The following is an 18,003-nucleotide window of genomic DNA, read 5'->3' as shown; positions in this document are numbered from 1 at the left end:
AGCTGAGACCCTTGATGCTAGTCAGATCCACCCTGCTCTGGCCAACATCCAAGCTATCTTAAGTAAATAGAGTTATGGAATGCAGAACATACACAATGTGTGGAGAGGAGAGCATGCTGTGGAGAGCTTTATAGGTCAGGCATATAAGTTTGAAGGTGGTTCTTTGTTCTAGTGGAAGTCGGTGGAGGGAGATCAGGATTGGGGTTACAGACTTGTTTCGCTGTTTGGGTGATAATTCTAACAGTGATGTTTTGTGCAACTTGGAGGGCTCTCAGATGGTTTTTAGAGATGCCTAATAGTAAGCAATTACAGTAGTCGAAGCAGATAAATGCTAGAACTTGTACTACCAAATGAAAGTTGGGGGAAGGACAAAACTTTGCATATCCGTCTTACTACTTTTAGTTTGTGAAAGACCACGGAGATGATCTTTGAATTTTTGGTATTTGGTAGTGAGGCTAGAGTCTAGAATGATTTTTGGTATTTCATGGTGAGGCCTGAGTCACTCTGAGACTGTTCATTTTATCAACCACCACATTACTGAAGTTGACAATCTTAAGGGATTTTGGCATATCGAGTCCAAACTCTGGAATGCCCTCCCTAATCACATTAGGTCTGAAACCAATTTAGAACATTTCAAATCACTTTTTTTAAAAAAATTCTTTATTTTATCATTTTAAACATATGTTAACAAGATTCACTCTTGATACAGAAACACGGAAGAAAATGAATCAGGAAAATTTCTCACATTTCCAACAATATGAAAAAACAAAGGAAAAAATATCTACCGTATTTTCACATAGATAACGCGCACCCGTGTAAAACGCGCACACGGGTATAGCGCGCAAAAAACACATATTTATGTACATAAATTTTTATATACCGCGCACACCCGTATACCGCGCATGCTGCCCGACTCTCCTTTCGCCCGCCCCAACTCTCCTCTGGAGACCCCGACTCTGTTTTCGCCCGCCCCGACTCTCCTTTCCTCCTTGAAGTCCTGTCCCTACCCTGAAAGCCTGATGCCCCCCCCGACGTCCGATTCACCCGCCCGCAGGACCGCTCACACCCCCACCCCGAAGGACCGCTCGCAAGCATTCCTTCCCTCAGGGTCCCCGTGCGGCTGCCCTCCTGCTTCGGCCAATGCCTCTGCCGTTGGTCAGCGCCTCCCGGCTCCCATCTAAACCTGCTGCCATCCTGAATGAGCATGCACGCGGCTTCACCTCTCCTCTTCTAAGTCAGCCGCTGCCCCGACAACACGCTCACCATGAGTCCCTTCCTAATGTATTCTCCTTTCCCAATATATTTACTAACTTTCCTTCCCCCATTTACCCTCTTGTCTCATGTACATTAATGCGTAAATGCTTCTCTTTTTCTTAAAATTTTTTAGCCATATACATGATATCTTTTTATCTCATTTACAAATTTTATTGTTAACCGTCTAGACATTTAGTTGATAAACAGTATATAAAAAAATAAAGAAAACTTGAACATGATAAGCATATATCAAAACATAAACTTGAACTTGCTATGTGTCACACACATTTATTGATTTTAAGTCATTTTTTTCTGTTTCTTTTTCTAAGTGTGTACTGATGTTGTCTTGCATTGTTTCAGGCTCTCATTGGCAGACATGGTTACTATATCATAATAATAAATAATTATTCTGAAAACCCAACAGACAAGAGGTCCCACCCCAAGAGAGGAATGGGACCCACTGTCAAACAAATTAATTGCTTTCATCTGTGTGTCATGGTGCAGCAGAAGACAGTGGGCCTGGTGCAGAAAATTTACCTGTGGGAGACATTAATGATGTCTCGCGTCCTCAAGTGCTGCTCTTCAACTTTGCCTGCCAGGTAGATGGCCGACATGGCAACCAGGTAAGGGTCATACGCCTCCAAGCTAGTCTCCCGGAAGAATCTGTGGTACACCATACAAGCCGTGGCGATAGGGACAGACTGCATTCCTAGCTTAACACCTAGACAGCAAACAGGAGTCTATTAATGCAAGAGAAACATAAAATTAAACAGCACTCTTAACAGATTTGCTCTGCTGATGACTCTACAGCAAGAGAAGAGTGACAAAGAACATTTCAAATCACTGAAAGAGTTGGTTGGGGGGGGCACACAGGAGTCTGTTCAGCTGGGTGAGGAACATGGGGTGCGATTGTTAATGGAGCATTCACCCATCATCATCTTCGGCAGATGAAGCTTGAGAGTCTTACCAGCCCTGCAGCACGTAAAATAAGAAGTGAAGAACTTCCTCTACAGGATGTTACTGTCATGTGTAAAAATAAAATGGAACTCCATGGGCCGCATTCAGGCCTTAGTTTGGGGCCCCTACTCTAGTGTATGACCTCAAGGGGGTAATTCTTCAATATTAACATGTGTTTGAATGTTTAGAATTCTTGCATATATGGATGTATCCAGAAAGTACGATTGTATGACCATATTTTGTATAGGCAGCATACACAGGGGTGGGGCTCACATTTATATGCATAATTTAAGAGCATAACTCATAATATTCTATACTTCCAGTATTTAGGCATAAGCATTTACAGCAGCTCTATGACTGGTCTAAGTGGTTGCACCTAGATACTGCTAGTATTCTATAAAAAGAAAGGAGTGCCTATGTCCCCTTTATAGAATAGGTTCCTACTAGTGCTGCCTGACTCACTGATTCAGTTAGTCCTGAGTCTCCTAACATACATCTCGGTCTTCTAAAGCATGGGGCCTTCCCTTTGCCATGTCACTGATAACATCACTAATGATGCAGCAGAGTGAAACCTTGGCGGGGCAGGGTGTGAGCAGCATTTTTACCGTGCTGCCTCTGCCTGCCAGCCAGCCAGCCACTGCCACTACTTTAGAAGACCTGGAGGGGGGGCGGTCGGGAGGTGCTGCACAGGGGAATAGGAGGGATGGAAAGCTGCTGTACAGGGGGATACGAAGGAGGAAAGCTGCTGCACATGGGGGGGGGAGGAGAAGAGAAGAATTGGTTGGACATGAGGTGGAGGAAAGGAAGGGAAAGATGCAACAAAGGTAGAAAGGGGTGAGAGGGAGAAATCCTGCATATGGTGGAGGGAGACATGCATGGAGAACAGACAGAGAGAAATGTTGGACATGGAGGACAGGAAGAAATGGTGCATGGAGAGAGAGAGAGAAAGAGAAAGGTGGGAAATAAACAAATGTTGGATATGGCAGTGGAAGGGATGTCACAAAGATGGAAGATAGATGGTGAGCATAGAAAAAGAAGAAAATGTCAAATAGTCAGAAAACCCTGGCAAGAGAGTTAACATAAGACAAACAGAAACCACAGCCTGGGACCAACATGATTTGAATAATAAAATTACCACACAACAAAAGGTAGAAAAGATATTGCAATCACAAAAGAGAAAATAAAATGTCAGATTTGAAATGTGCATTCTGCTACAGCTGGTGTTAAGACAGCGAACGTGAGCTAAGACCTAACAAAGAGAGGAAAAGTCTCTTTTGTTTTGTTTATACCACAGTACCAGTGTGGGCATGAAGAGGGCAAAGAGGGGTGAGGTGGGTGAAGAGGCTACAAAACAAACACCAGGCTAAAGGAAGTGGTTTATAAAAATCCTCATTCCACCAGCTGCACAGCAGCTTTGTGGGCCAAATCCAGTTGCGTTTCACTCATGGACATTTGTAAGACAGTTACTTGGACATCTCTGCATACCTTCGCCAAGCATTAACAGGCTGGATGTTGCCTCAAAAAATGGCATCCCAATGAGCCGCATTTGTTCTGCAAGTGGTAGGGACCACATCTCATCCATTGGATAGACTGTTTTGAAACATCCCACTCATGCTGGAATAGCTGAAGGAAGAAAAGGAAGGAGAAATTAGGTCTTACCTGATCATTTTCTTTCCTTTAGTCCTTCCAACGATTTCAGAAGCCCATCCATGAATTCCTTCTGCAGTTTGTTATCTCTCTTCTGTTTCTTCTTCATTCCCCTGTGGGATGCTGTTGGAAGTTGCTTTCATTTTATGTTCATTTCAATAACTTGAAGGACAACAGTTGTTATAAGGAGTTCTTAGTTCTTTACACTACTTGGGTACCCTAATACTGAATTGGAGAAGATTCCCATCAGGCTTATACAGCAAGTCTCGATTCTGCATCCTCTATTGTTCTGGAATAGTTGGAAGGACTAAAGGAAAAGAAGTTATCAATCAAGACCTAATTTCTCCTTTCCCTTTCAAACTTGGTACTACTTGCTTTGGTTACTGCAGGAAAAAAAGGGGAAAGCCAGGATAGAGGTGGCAATGCTTTGGTGCCAGAGGCATAAATACAGGCCAGATGCTCCTAAAGAAAGAGGCTTGGCACTCTGACAACACACTTTGAATATCAGTCCTGGTGCTATGGAAAACAAAAGTGAAGGAGAGCAGGAGCAGAGGTGGTTTATTTTTTTTTTTTTTGGGGGGGGGAGAGCTGTGTTTCAGCTCAAGGTACACAGCTTCAAAGTAAGCTACAGCAAAACAAGAAATAAATGAATAAAAATAATGCAGCCAGACTCACCCTGTGCATCAGCTCAGAAGGAGAATTTTTTGCATCAGATTTGAAAATTTTGATGACTATATCACTACGTTGTTTTCCGCATCACTCTCTACATGCAATACATTGGACATCTCAGACCCCTGAGGAAGGAGTGTTTTTCCGAAACACGGACCATGTAGGGTCTGTATTCCATGTATACGAGAGCCATTTTTAAAGGATTACAAATTTCTATGTTTTTTAAATAAAGATTTCTGTTCTTGTATATTCCCATCTGCAGTTTCTTTTTTGTTTTTGGTGTTCGCCTTTTACTACAGACTCGTTGGGTTTTTCTTTGCTTTGCTTTGTAAAAATAAAGCTCGTTCATACTGACCCGCTTCCATGATGAACCTGGTGATCTTGAAGTGTGTTCGCATTTCCCGGGTTGCGGTCTCTGTATTCTCTTGCTCTTCCTCATGCTTCTTCAGTTCAGATACCCAGCTGCCACCACTTTCCATACTCCTCAATGTTCTCTTCACTGCAAAGCACCTGCCAATTAAATTTTAAAATACACGTCCATAAAGGTATTTATTTGCACAACACATAATGATGCGAAGGGGCAGCAGTTTCTATTCTAAGGTGGTACTTTTCAACATTTTCAAAACCTGAAGCATACCTACATTTCCAAAAATACCAAGCCCACTAGTAAAAGCTGTGTGAACACGAGAGGGGACTCATATGGCCAAAAGAGAAGCCCTGTAAACCCCACTGGTGGCTAGAAAGAGGTGGGAGGACAGGGAAGAGGTAGTGGGGCAGTGTGTCCTCAACAACAAACAGAACTCGGCTCTCCATGCATTGCAAGGTTCATGCTGTATCCCGCAAGAAGAAAAGTGTGTGTGAATCTAATTCAGCACTGATGTTTCTGGTCTGTATCTGAGCATCAGGCAAGGGTGACTTTTTCCCCTATGGCCAGGGTAGCCAGATGGTGAAAAGTTTTCTAGCACAACACATGAGACGTTCAAATATATATTGAGATGTTCAAATATATCACGGGCCGTATCGAGGTGGAAGATAATATCTTTTTTCTTAAAGGACCCACGGACACAAGAGGGCATCTGCTGAAAATCAGGGGTGGGAAATTTAATGGCGACACCAGGAAGTATTTCTTCACCGAAAGGGTGGTTGATCATTGGAATGATCTTCCACTGCAGGTAACTGAGACCAGCAGCGTGCCAGACTTTAAGAAAAAATGGAATAGGCATGTGGGATCTCTTAGGGGAAGAAGTTAGGGGGGGTGGGTCATTAGAGTGGGCAGACTTGATGGGCCGTGGCCCTTTTCTGCTGTCATTTTCTATGTTTCTATGACCAAAGCAGCTCAAAATCAGTCCTGTAATCTTGACACCAAAACATCACAAATAACTTTAGCATCATAGTGATGATAAATGAATATCTTTATAGTGAACTTGATATAATTGCACATAATCTTTTCCATACATACAATGACATGATTCTAATTTATCATTCATATGGAAACGTACATACGTTGGAGTCTTTTTCATACTAACACAATTTGCTGCAAGGACCAGATCTTTCAAACTACAGTACACAACAATCAAAAGTTGCCTAGGATCAGCAATTTGCCTTTCAGTAAGCAATTGTTGCATTCCAGCATCCATGTAATTGTGCTTCACGCCTTCACTGTTTGTGGTCTCCGAAAGGGATTTTCTCTCTACCACTTGGACCCCCTGTGGTTCCCCAGCCCTAGAGGACTCCGAGGAGGCCAAGCCTAAGGCTCCTGCCCCTTTCTTGCATGTCCCTTGGCACGCGGTACACAGACGTTGCTCATCTGACCATACAACACAAAATTGGCATGATATAGGGCCATCCCAAATGATTTTGAGTCAAATCAAAGAGTTTTGAGGCAGATAGAGGCTTTAGAAAAAAGATCATTTAAAATCCAAGATGGCTACCGCCAGCGAGTTTATGCCAAAAATGGCCCATGGGGGCTCTTCTATAGTTCATAAAACTCAAGGAAGGAGGTTTTGGAGAAGGAGGACCCTAGCTCTGACCTCAGAACTTTTTCTGCCTCCTCTCCCAGGCAGATTAGCCCTAAAAAATGGGATCCTCTGGGCACCAAAGCCTTACAAAACCAAAGAAATACTTGAAAATAATAATAAAAAAAACAAACAGATCAGATCAGAACAGACCTTCTCAGTTCACTTTCTGAAGGAAAAACTGGAGAGGGTACTATACTCCACTGGTGAAGGAGGAGGAGCTGAAAGACAGCTATTGACAACCTTCTACAAGCAGCTCACAAGCAGGGATTGATCAGACTCCTGTGTTTATGTAACAGAAATTTGCTTCTATATACAGTATCTTTATGATTAAACCAGCTGTTTTGCAAAAAATTCTCATGATGAATTGTGATATCTCCATCCATTATTCCTCTATTAGCAAACAGCAATCTTATCTCCAAAGGTCCTCTTATCAAAGTGTGTTTAATACAAATATTTCTGCGTCTCAATGGACACAAATTTGGACTTGGATGATGAGATGTACAATGTCAGCATCTATGAGACAAACAAGGATCCCTGTTCGGTTACAAAAATTGGACAGCTCTAAGTCTAACAAATGTTGGCACTGTCATCTTGAAGCAGGGACTTTAGATCATTTGTCATTCTACTGTCCATGTATTATGACCTTTTGAAAATCAATTTGGGACCAAATTAATTGTTTATTAGATAACCCTGTGGCATTATCATATCATACTGTGCTGTTTGGTATGGCAATGAGAGAAAAAAGTCAGATTTCTTCAAATAACAAATTGTTGCTTATAATGACTGGGGTTGCCATTCAACAAATTACTTATATAATTGGAAGAACTGGAGTAGACTAAATTATAATTTTTGGTGGAATTCCCTATGTCACATATATAAAATGGAAAGATTCATTGCAATACAGCGAGGGTGTTTTAGGAAATTTCAAGATGTGTGGGAGCCATTAACAAAATATTGTTCTGAATAGACGACAATTTTTCTCTTAATTTTACAGGTTCAATTTTGAGGGGGGTAGGGGGATAATTTTATTATTATATATTGTACAATGTATTTGATTATATAATAGAAAGGGGTGGGAATGGTGGAAGATAATAGCATATTATTGTACTATTGATGATTAAGTGATATATATATTTATGATTAATTTGTTTTAGCATATTGATACACTTATTGTATGTTTGAAAATGAATAAAGATTAAAAAAAAAAAACCAATCAAAAAAACAAATGTGTACATGATAAATTTCAATAATTGCCAATGCTCTCTTGATCAATCAACTGTACAGGATGAATTATGCTTAACTGTGCCAAGAGTACAGGTGATAAAGTGTGACTGTTAACCTTGTGCTCTTTCATATAGGCCATATTGGCAAATATGTCTTGATCAATTTATCAACTGCACAAAACAAATTAAACTTGGTTGTACTTATAAAGTACTACTATTTTTTAAAATGTGCACTATTTTTATACAGGCCTTATTAAAGTATGAGGTGAAGTGTGTGTAAAATGAAGAGAAATAATTGCTTTCAAAACAGTTCAACAATACTTCTTACCCCAATTCCTGGAAAATACAAGAGTATAAGCAATTAGAAGAAAATTTAAACATCTGTGTCAACCAAAAGTATTCACATTCAGAACATTTACACTTATAAAATGCATCTGTTATTTTTCACCACTTAGTATGCTGGAAACCTCTCTGCAATAGTTTACCAAAAAACACCACACATGCGCATTTATTATAAGATCTCAACTAGAGTGTCCGGCAATGATCACATCATAATAATCCCTCAAAGCACAATAATGTTATTAAAAGACCTCTAAAATTTTTAAATATATTTTAAGAAGTGATTCAACAATTGTGAATATGAATAGTAAAGCACAACAAAAAGCCTGTTATCTTCTCACATTAATCAAGATACAGTACATACATAGATGGACTGTTTAAAATTGATCACACTCACCGATGGTCCTTTCAGTTTGTTTGGCCAACAGGATCTATTGTTTTGCTTTAATTACAGTTACTGTTTGCTGCCTGCAGAAATTGATGCCCTAGGCGACTGCCTAGTACTGCCAAACATTTGGACCAGCTCTTGCAGCCTCCCAGAGGAAAGATACAGCAGGTGAAACCACAAAAATCTAGGTGGGCATCAGGTGTGGTCGCCTGAGAATGTGACAGTCAAAAACCCAAACCCACTTCCCAGCGACTAAAAAAGCAAAGAAAGGCTCTTACTTTCAGCTCTCTCCCTTGCCAAGTGTCTCTCTTTTTATAAGGAGAAACAGACTAGCGAGAGCGTTAGTGGAATAAGTAGCAGACAAGGAGCAAAGCCTGACCACTTCTACAGTTCCCACCCTCTTCCTAGTATTTCCACTTTTGTAGTGTGCATTTTGCTAAAACACCAACCTTGCATTTACCAAGACTGTCTTTTTTAAAAAAAATATCTATATCATACCCAATTAAACCTATCAATAAAACAAATCTGTGTACCAAGAAGAATATCCAGCCTCCTTTACTTTTCCTGATACGTCTGGAGCCAACAACTCTTGGCAGAAAAGACCATTTATCCTGCCACGTTGTGCTCTAGCCTCCAAACACAGGCTCTGGGGTAGCTTGCAGTACTCATGTTGTGTAGACAGAGAAAAGGGTCATTACAAAGCTGTACAAACGCACAAAAAGAACAGGAGTGACTCCAGCGTGAGGTTTGGAACACACTTAGAAAGATGCTTAGAGTACAAGAGTGAGGCTTGGAATACACTAAAAGATACCAGAACGAGGTTTGCAGTGCCCTGAGGAAGACTATTAGAGCACCAGAATGAGGCTTGTATACACTGAAAATGAGGCTTGGTCACAATGAGAAATGCTATTGAAACACCAGAATGAGGCTTAGCATTCACCGGAACATGAGTTTGGAACATAGTAAATAACGTTCAAAAAAGGCACATGCTGAAATAAAGTAGCCCAAACACCCCACTACCCAAAGTTTCCTGCTGCTAGTATTCAAAAGCAGCCCAATTTGCCTAACCTCACTCAAGGAACGCTACTGCCCATGGTGCACAGGATCAAATAAGCTGGCTAACGAATATCGGACCTTACAGTGTCTTTTCATGATGGGATTTGTAGTTCTGTGGTTTCCAGTAGCACCAGCTATGGAGTTAGTTGTCCATCTGCCAGGCAAAGAGCAGAGGGCTGAGAAAAGGGTTCTGAGAAGAGAAAATCAGGTTGAAGAGATAAAACTAGAAAGAAAAATCAAGAACAAGCAAAGAAAAGATAAATTCAGATTTTTGGAGGCATTGTTCGAATCTGTCAGTTGCTTCCAACAACTGAACCAGCCCAGAAAAGTGTCAGAACATGTTACACTGTAACCCGTTCTGGACTCCAGGAGAGGATGGGCTATAAAACTAACTAAATAAATAAATAAATAAACATAGGGTTACCAGACGTTTGAATGTACCTGGACATGTCCTCTTTTTAGAGGACTGTCTAGGCATCCGGATGTAGAGTTGCCAGATTTTACAATTGTAAAATCCAGACACCCTAGACCCGGATTGCCTCCTGCCTGACTTGATTGAGAGGAGACTTTTCAAAACACGGACAAAGTTCCGGGTTTTGAAAAGCTGCCGGACCCCCGACCCGTCCTCAAAAGGAGGACATGTCCGGGACGTCTGGTAACCCTAACCAGATGGCTTTTCAAAACCCGGCACTTTGTCCAGGTTTTGGAAAGCTTTGAGCTGGGGGCCGCATCTGAAGGGCATCTGCACACGTGTGGATGCATGTGCGCATCATCGAATCACACCTGCGCATGCTCAGAGGCGCTCTAAACGTGACTCCGAGCTTGAGAAGAGGGGTGGGGGTTGGGGCGGAATGGGGTGTGATGGGTAGAATAGGGCGGAGCAGGGTAGAACTGGGCGGGCCTGGGGGTGGGGCCACCTGTCCAGATTTTACAATCATAAAATCTAGTAACCCTAGTCGGAATGGGGACCATGCCCCTCCCAAAAAAAATGGCGTGATCATCGTCCGGACCAGGGGCGGTCCTACCTTCATTTGCAGCTCAAAGAACGTCGCTTAAGGCAGCCAATTGCATACGCAGCTCTGCTGCAGGCACTGGCATCTTCTCACTACTGCGACCCACCCTCTCTGACATAACTTCCATTTCATCAGAGCTGGATCTGCAGTAGAGAAGCCAGTGCCGGTGGCAGGGTAGTGTATGTGATTGGCTGCTGTGGGCAACATCCTTTGGGCCACAAATGAAGGTAGATCATGGGTAAGGTGACCATTTATTTTTTTCATCAAAAGGGGACATCTATTAATTGTCAGTCCCACCCTCAATCCTGCCCTAGCCCTGCCCCAATTTCTTCCATTCATTTTTCATACACACATATCTTATTAATTTATAATGGTAACCATAAAATTTTAAAAAACTACAAAGCACACTATACGCATAGAAAATGTTAATTATCCTTTATATTTGGGGGGGGGTTCAAAGATGTCAAGGCAGATGACTTTAAAATATGCAATGTCCCCTCAGTAACTATAAAAAAATAGACAAATATAGTGGAAAATATAGACAGCAGATATAAAGTCTCAAAACTGACACATTTTGATCACTAAATTGAAAATAAAATCATTTTTCCTACCTTTGCAATCTGAGGATTTCATGAGTCTCTGGTTGTGTTTTCTTCTGACTGTGTATCCTATCTTTCATTTCTTTCTGCACTCAGGCCCAACAATTGTCCTTTTCTATTCCCTCCCTCCTTCCTATGTCCTTAGTGCCCCCAGTACCTCCTTCCCATCTCCTTAGTACCCCCAGTGCCTCCTTCCCAAGTCCTTAGTGCCCCCAGTGCCTCCTTCCTTAGTAACCCCAGTGCCTCCTTCCTTAGTGCCCCCAGTGCCTCCTTTCCCTGTCCTTAGTGCCCCCAGTGCCTCCTTCCTTAGTGCCCCAGTGCCTCCTTCCCATGTCCTTAGTGCCCCAGTACCTCCTTCCCATGTCCCCCTCACTGCCTTACAGACTTTGTCCCACCCCCACCACAGAAGCCTGCCTACCTCTTCCCTCCCTGCTGCCCCCCCAAAAAAGCCTCCCTCCAGCGCCCGATTTAACCCCCCCTCCACCGCCACCGCTACTGCTGGCTGGCTGGCCCGGAATGTTCTCTCTGACATCAGAATTGACATCGGGAAGAAGGCTTCTGGGCAGAGATTACCAGCAGCAGCACGGAGTTAAGAAGGAAAACAGCTGCGGCGGCGGACGGGGAAGGGGTGTTAAATCGGGCGTCCATCTTCCCACCTACATGTCCAGCCCTGGCTCCTCCTCCTGCCCTAGCTAGGCTTTTTTTTTTTTTTAGCGCACAGCTGTCCCTGAAAACGGAAGGATTACAACAGTACATTCACAGTGTTTGGAGATAAAGGTACATTCTATATGCTGTAGAGTTGTAGCGATACAATCGTAGTGTTTTAGGAGTACAGGACAAGTTGTAAATGCACAGTATACTGGTGGGAGCTAAGAGGGCAGAGGGGAATTTACAGTGAAAGGAGCAAGGCATATACACCGAATGTTGGGAGAGGGAAGGGTTGCAAAAGGTGCATTCACTCTAGGCTGGGGGGTGCTCCGATCACTAGCCATGCCATTCTGACTAGATTAGCGGTCTGTATGGGAATGAGGATTGCGGGAATCCTGCGGATCCTGCCGGGGGTCCCACGGGAATCCCGCGGATCCATGGAAACCCCCGCGGATGTCCCACGGGAATTCCACGGGAATACCGTGGATGTCCCGTGGAACCTCTGCGGATTCCCGTGGGACACCCGCGTGATTCCCGTGGGGGATCCGCGGGGTTCCCGTGGGGGATCCGTGGGGGTTCCACGGGATCCGTGGGATTCCCGTGGGACCCCCCCCCCCGTGGGATCCCGCAATCCCCATTCCCATGGCATGTCACCATGGCTAGTGATCGGAGCACCCCCAGCACCTTTGCAACCCTTCCCTCTTACCTCCCTCCAACACTGCGATTGTACTTTATCTCCAAACACTGTGAACATACTGTTGTAATCCTTCCTGGGCTCCCAGTAGGATGGGATATAAAATTGAATAAATATAGCCTTGTGACCAAGGAATTTTATGTTCCATGAACACCAAGTGTTTGTTTAGCAGCTGCTCCTCTCCATAGAGTATCATGGTTTACAAACACGATAATTAATTACGGGAGCCTCAACCCTGATGAAAAGACCTTTTGAAACATGTACATGTCGGTAGAGGCGCTCCCAATTTGAGTGAAGTAACTTGATTGATGAATAATTTAAGATAAAAATATAAAAAATATATAATATAAACAATATATAAACAATACATAAATCCTATGACGATTGGGTCCGGTGATTATTATCATTAGAACCTATGGAACATTTTAAACCCTCTGAGGATCGTTAAGAATTTATGTTATTTCTTAGTGGAATATTAAACATTTGATACTAAAATCAAGAGTATGTGCCACTGTCTCTATGACAGTGGCATATACTCTTGATTTTAGTATCGAATGTTTAATATTCCACTAAGAAATAACATAAATACTCTTGATTTCAGTATTGGATGTTTAATATTCCACTAAAGCATCTGTAATAGAATACGAACATTGATGTTTGTTGATTCGTCATCAGTTGCCAGACTCCTAAGGTAGGTCCTTTGGGGCCGAAACACGATTGTGTCGAGTCATTTCAAACAATAAATGATATTGAACATTGATTAGTCACCTTCGTTGTTTGTTTTCTACTTTCATGTTTGTGGAGGTAGCATTTCTTGTTTCTTGGAATATTTAAAGGAGTATATAGGGGCGGAGAGGAGGAGAGGCGCTGGCATACACACACCCGCCCCATTACTATGCCACTGAAGACGAGATTGCTGAAATGGGATTAAATAAAGAAAAGCCTGAGGACAGTAGTGATGATGACCTTGTGAACATCAGAGAAAAAATCCCTATAGATGATATCATGAAAATGTGTGACCAGTTAGTTGCTGACATAGAACAACATGCATTTATCAGCAAGCATGAGATTATGGAAGTCTACTCGATCAAAAAGAGGCTGTTGAAAGAGAAACCTTTGTTAATTAGACAAATGACACTGGAAGAAGTCTTTAAAAAGACTGCCACTGTCATCTTCAGATAACCGAATACAGACAGATGCATGTTAGACATTTTTAGATAAGAAAGACTGTATGACTAAAGACTATTCCCCCCCCCCTTTAAAAAACCATAGTATGGTTTTAGCGCCAACTGCAGCAGTAACAGCTTTGATATTCATAGAATTCCTATGAGCATCGGAGCTGTTACCGCCGTGGCCATGCTACGGTTTTGTAAAAGGGGGGTATGTTTGGAGCAACTTTGTGTTTGAAGTGCTTGAAGTGTTCAGTGTTTGCGACTCTTTCCCCCCAGTAATGCGCACTCTTTCAGCCCCTTTTATAAAGCCGTGGTAGTGGCTTTGTAAAAGGCGCACTTTGTGAAGAGTGTCAAAACTTTCCATAAACAACATGCTGCTCGTTCATCAGCTGTTGTCAGTTTTGGAAAATTGTTGGGATGTGCACTCTTATATTTTATCATATATTTTATTTTATATCTGTCCTACATGAAAATTTGAGGCAGGGACATGTCAGCCAATGCAAGCTCTATGGTGAACAAGTTTGAGTTTGAAGTGCTTGAAGTGTTTAATGTTTGCCTTATTTTGAAATTAAAAAAAAAAGATTTGGTGACAAATGTCTTATAGTCTGCCTTTTTCTGACTTTAACATTACTATTCTGAAAACCAAAAAAATTTAAAACCTGAAGAAATATGCTGGTATCAAGGATTTCAGATAAAGGATCTTGTATCTGTAATAGTGAATGATCTACTAAATTGAAAACTGTTGCTATTGCAGATCTAATGAAACAGCCAGAATTAAATCCCCACTATCAAGTACTTTATGAAACTCACTATGTAAAGATGCTAAAGTAGTTGTAGTACAATAACCTAGTCCAGGGGTAGGAAATTCCGGTCCTCGAGAGCCGGAGCCAAGTCAGGTTTTCAGGATATCCACAATAAATATGCATGAGATAGATTTGCATCTCAAGGAGGCAGTGCGTGCAAATCCATCTCATACATATTCATTGTGGATATCCTGAAAATCTGACCTGGCTCCGGCTCTCGAGGACCAGAATTGCCTACCCCTGGGCTAGGATAAGGAGCAGGGATTGGCTATATTGTTTTGGTTGTTCATGTGTGTATTGTCTCTTCCTGTCTGAAACTCTGAATTGCACAAGGAGATGATCCTGTGTGTCTGTGACCTGAAGATTCTGCCTGCAGAATTCAAAATAATGTTCTAGGTCAGGGGTAGGCAATTCCGGTTCTCGAGAGCCAGAGCCAGGTCAGGTTTTCAGAATATCCACAATAAATATGCATGAGATAGATTTGCATCTCAAGGAGGCAGTGCGTGCAAATCCATCTCATACATATTCATTGTGGATATCCTGAAAACCTGACCTGGCTCTGGCTCTTGAAGACTGGAATTGCCTACCCATGACCTAGTCTAAAACCTGATTGCCGGGCATATATAACATTAATATTTTTATTTATTTAACAATTTATATACCATCTACAACTAGGCGGTTTACAGAATACAAACATAAAAACTTAGGGGACCTTTTATTAAAGTGCACTAACTGATTTAGCGCATGGTAAATGCTAAGATGCCCATAGGAATATTATGGATGTCTTAACATTTAGCATGTGCTAAATCAGTTAGCGCACCTTAATAAAAGGACCCCTTAGGAATAAACATCACAAAGCAAAATCTTACTCAAAATAAACCACTTAAAACCTTGAACATTTCACAAAAAAGCTGTAACAAACAATATAGACTCAAGATAACTACTGTATTGATTCAAAACATTATTTTCTATAACTTTTCAAACAAAATATAAGTATGAAACGGGCCTAAAATTAGATGGAATTGTATAATGTTTTATCTGCCTTCAGTGTAGGCCACATTATTACATGCTTCCATGCCTTGTCCTAAACTAGAGTTTAAAAACAGCAGTAAAAGACCATGCTTTGAAATGTTAATCTAATGTGAAGGAAGCAGATCTAATGGACTGTACGTAATACGGAGCTCCTTCTTTTTGAACTATATTTTATTACACCGCCTTGATCCATTTGTTAGGATGGGTGGTTAATCAAGAATAAATTATTGTTAATTTAAACTGGGATTGCCATTCAACAGATTTCTTATAATTGGAAAAATTGGAGTGGTCTTAATTATTGTTTCTGGTGGAATTCTGTTTGTCATATATATAAAATGGAAATTTAAGGATGTGTGGAGGCCATTGATGGATTTTTGTAAAGATTAAAAATTATTCTTCCCTGAATTAAAAAGTTTAAGAAAATAGGGGAGGGAGGGGGGTGGGTATTATTGTTATAATAATAGAATGAATATATTTTTCATAATTATATAATGAAGGGGGATATTATTATATTTTATAAGGGTTGTTTATAAGGTGTCAAGTGTATTTGAAAGTGAAATTGATATTTGTATTTATTGTACTTGATTTAAGATATGAAATGAATAAAGTATTAAAAAAAAAAAAGAGTAAATACACTATAAACCAGTGTATCGCAAACTGTGCCACAGCACACTAGTGTGCCTCCTGAAATTTCAGGTGTACTGCGAGACGGTGGGGGAGGTGCCGGCTGACTGTCTACAGTTCATGCCTCTCGCGGCGAGAGGTGCATCCTGTAAGCAATCAGCCGGCGTCAGTGTCTCTCCTTCTTTCCACATGCATGTTCCCTGCCGGCACCCCCCACTGCCGTCTCAGGGCCCATCAGGAGGGCCTTTTTGCATGTGCAGATGTCGACATGATGATATTACGCATGTGCGTGACATCATTGCATCAACGTCACGCACTTACGGGATGCCTCGAGCCGTGGCCACTACGTTTAGTGTGCTGCGGCTCAACAAAATTTGGGGGGGGGACGCTGCCATAAACCATAATATTTTTTTTTAAAGCAAAGTGAGTGTACATTAATTAAAGGAACACCGCTGTGCTTTATGAATCAGCAACTTAAGTTCATTACAGAAGATATCAGAAATGGGTTTCTTAATTCAGCAATCTTTGAAATAAAATAGTCATCCAAACAAACTGCTGATGGAAAAGTTTAATACAAATACAATCCTTACCAGTCAGTTCTTTCAAAATTGATAAAAGCTGCTTAGTTGAATTGAGAGCATTATTAATAAGTCTAGAATAATATTCTGTTCTGCTTTTACTATTGTGCTCGCCCCTCTCTGTACCTTTTCCAGCTCCACTTCTATTTTTCTTTTTACAGATGAGGTGACCCTAAAAATATAAAATACTCAAGATATGATCAAACCATTTATAGGTGCCAGCACTGTGGGTGAAGGGGGGTACTGAGCACCCTTAATACTGAGCATGCTGCTTCATTATCCACCCCCTTTTACAAAAGCGTATCACGGTTTTTAGCGCGGGCCACAGTGGTAACACCTCCGACACTCATAGAATTCCTATAAGCGTGGCCGGCGCTAAAACATACGCTACGCTTTTATAAAAGGGAGGTATGTTTCTTGAGGGCAGTGACAGAAATGAGAGCCCCAATAATTTTGAAAAGTTGTCTCCTATGACATCATGGATTATATGGAGGCATTATAATATTCCCCCAAAAATTAGAATCTAAAGTTACTCCCCCAAATTTTTTTAATACAAAGTAAAGAGTAAACTAGTACAAAATTAACCTAGTGAAGGACATCATACACCCGGGACACTACTCAAATTTCTTTCATGTACTTCCTGGGGTGTTGTATTCATCATCGGTTCCATTCATATTTATCGTTTATTTTTATAGCTGAATTATTAATATGATGTGTGATAAAATAGAAGAGGCACTTAACTTTAGCCTGACGGTTACTCAACCGTTTCACACCTTGGTTTCATCAGGATCCGTGCTACTCTTTACTTTGTTGGCATTATAACATTCTCTATTTTATCCTGCAATCCTTTCCAAGCAAGTCATAGCATTCTATTTGCTTTTTTTCACCTCTGCCACACACTGACCTGAAGATTTGAGGACATGAAGACTGCCAATCAAGTGGAGCAAGCTTCATCCAAGGCAAGACATGGGTTGCATACGAAGGGGTTTCGTCAGCCGTAAGTCATTATGCCATTGTATAGATCCATGGTGAAGCCCCACCTGGAATACTGTGTGCAATTCTGGAGGCCGCATTATCGCAAGGATGTGCTGAGACGGGAGTCGGTGCAGAGAATGGCCACCCGGATGGTCTCGGGACTCAAGGATCTCCCATACGATGAACGGTTCAAACCCCGCGCTGCTCCTTGTGACCCTAGGCAAGTCACTTAATCCTCCATAGCCCCCAGGTACGTTAGATGGATTGTGAGCCCACCGGGACAGATAGGGAAAATGCTTGAGTACCTGATTGTA

General features: G+C 41.7%; 1 protein-coding gene across 2 annotated transcripts in view; it reads right to left on the bottom strand.

Moving 5' to 3' along the window:
* Positions 1 to 9,316, bottom strand: part of CCNQ (cyclin Q) — a 35,814-nt gene extending 26,498 nt beyond the window's left edge. The window contains exons 1-3 of one of the 2 annotated variants that reach the window (XM_033921075.1): positions 8,505 to 9,316; positions 4,883 to 5,037; positions 1,792 to 1,975 (exon numbers count right to left, since the gene is read on the bottom strand). In XM_033921075.1, the coding sequence (XP_033776966.1) occupies positions 1,792 to 1,975; positions 4,883 to 5,006 (308 nt within the window). In that variant the 5' untranslated portion in view covers positions 5,007 to 5,037; positions 8,505 to 9,316. The remainder of the gene's footprint in view (positions 1 to 1,791; positions 1,976 to 4,882; positions 5,038 to 8,504) is intronic. The other variant, XM_033921065.1, reaches the window with a different exon arrangement.
* Between the last annotated feature and the right edge of the window lie 8,687 nt (positions 9,317 to 18,003).

The sequence above is a fragment of the Geotrypetes seraphini genome, chromosome 1, assembly GCF_902459505.1.
Source record: "Geotrypetes seraphini chromosome 1, aGeoSer1.1, whole genome shotgun sequence".
In the NCBI taxonomy this organism is placed as follows: domain Eukaryota; kingdom Metazoa; phylum Chordata; class Amphibia; order Gymnophiona; family Dermophiidae; genus Geotrypetes; species Geotrypetes seraphini.
The sequence above is the reverse complement of the archived record's forward strand: the minus strand, read 5'-3'. Positions and strand labels throughout refer to the sequence as shown.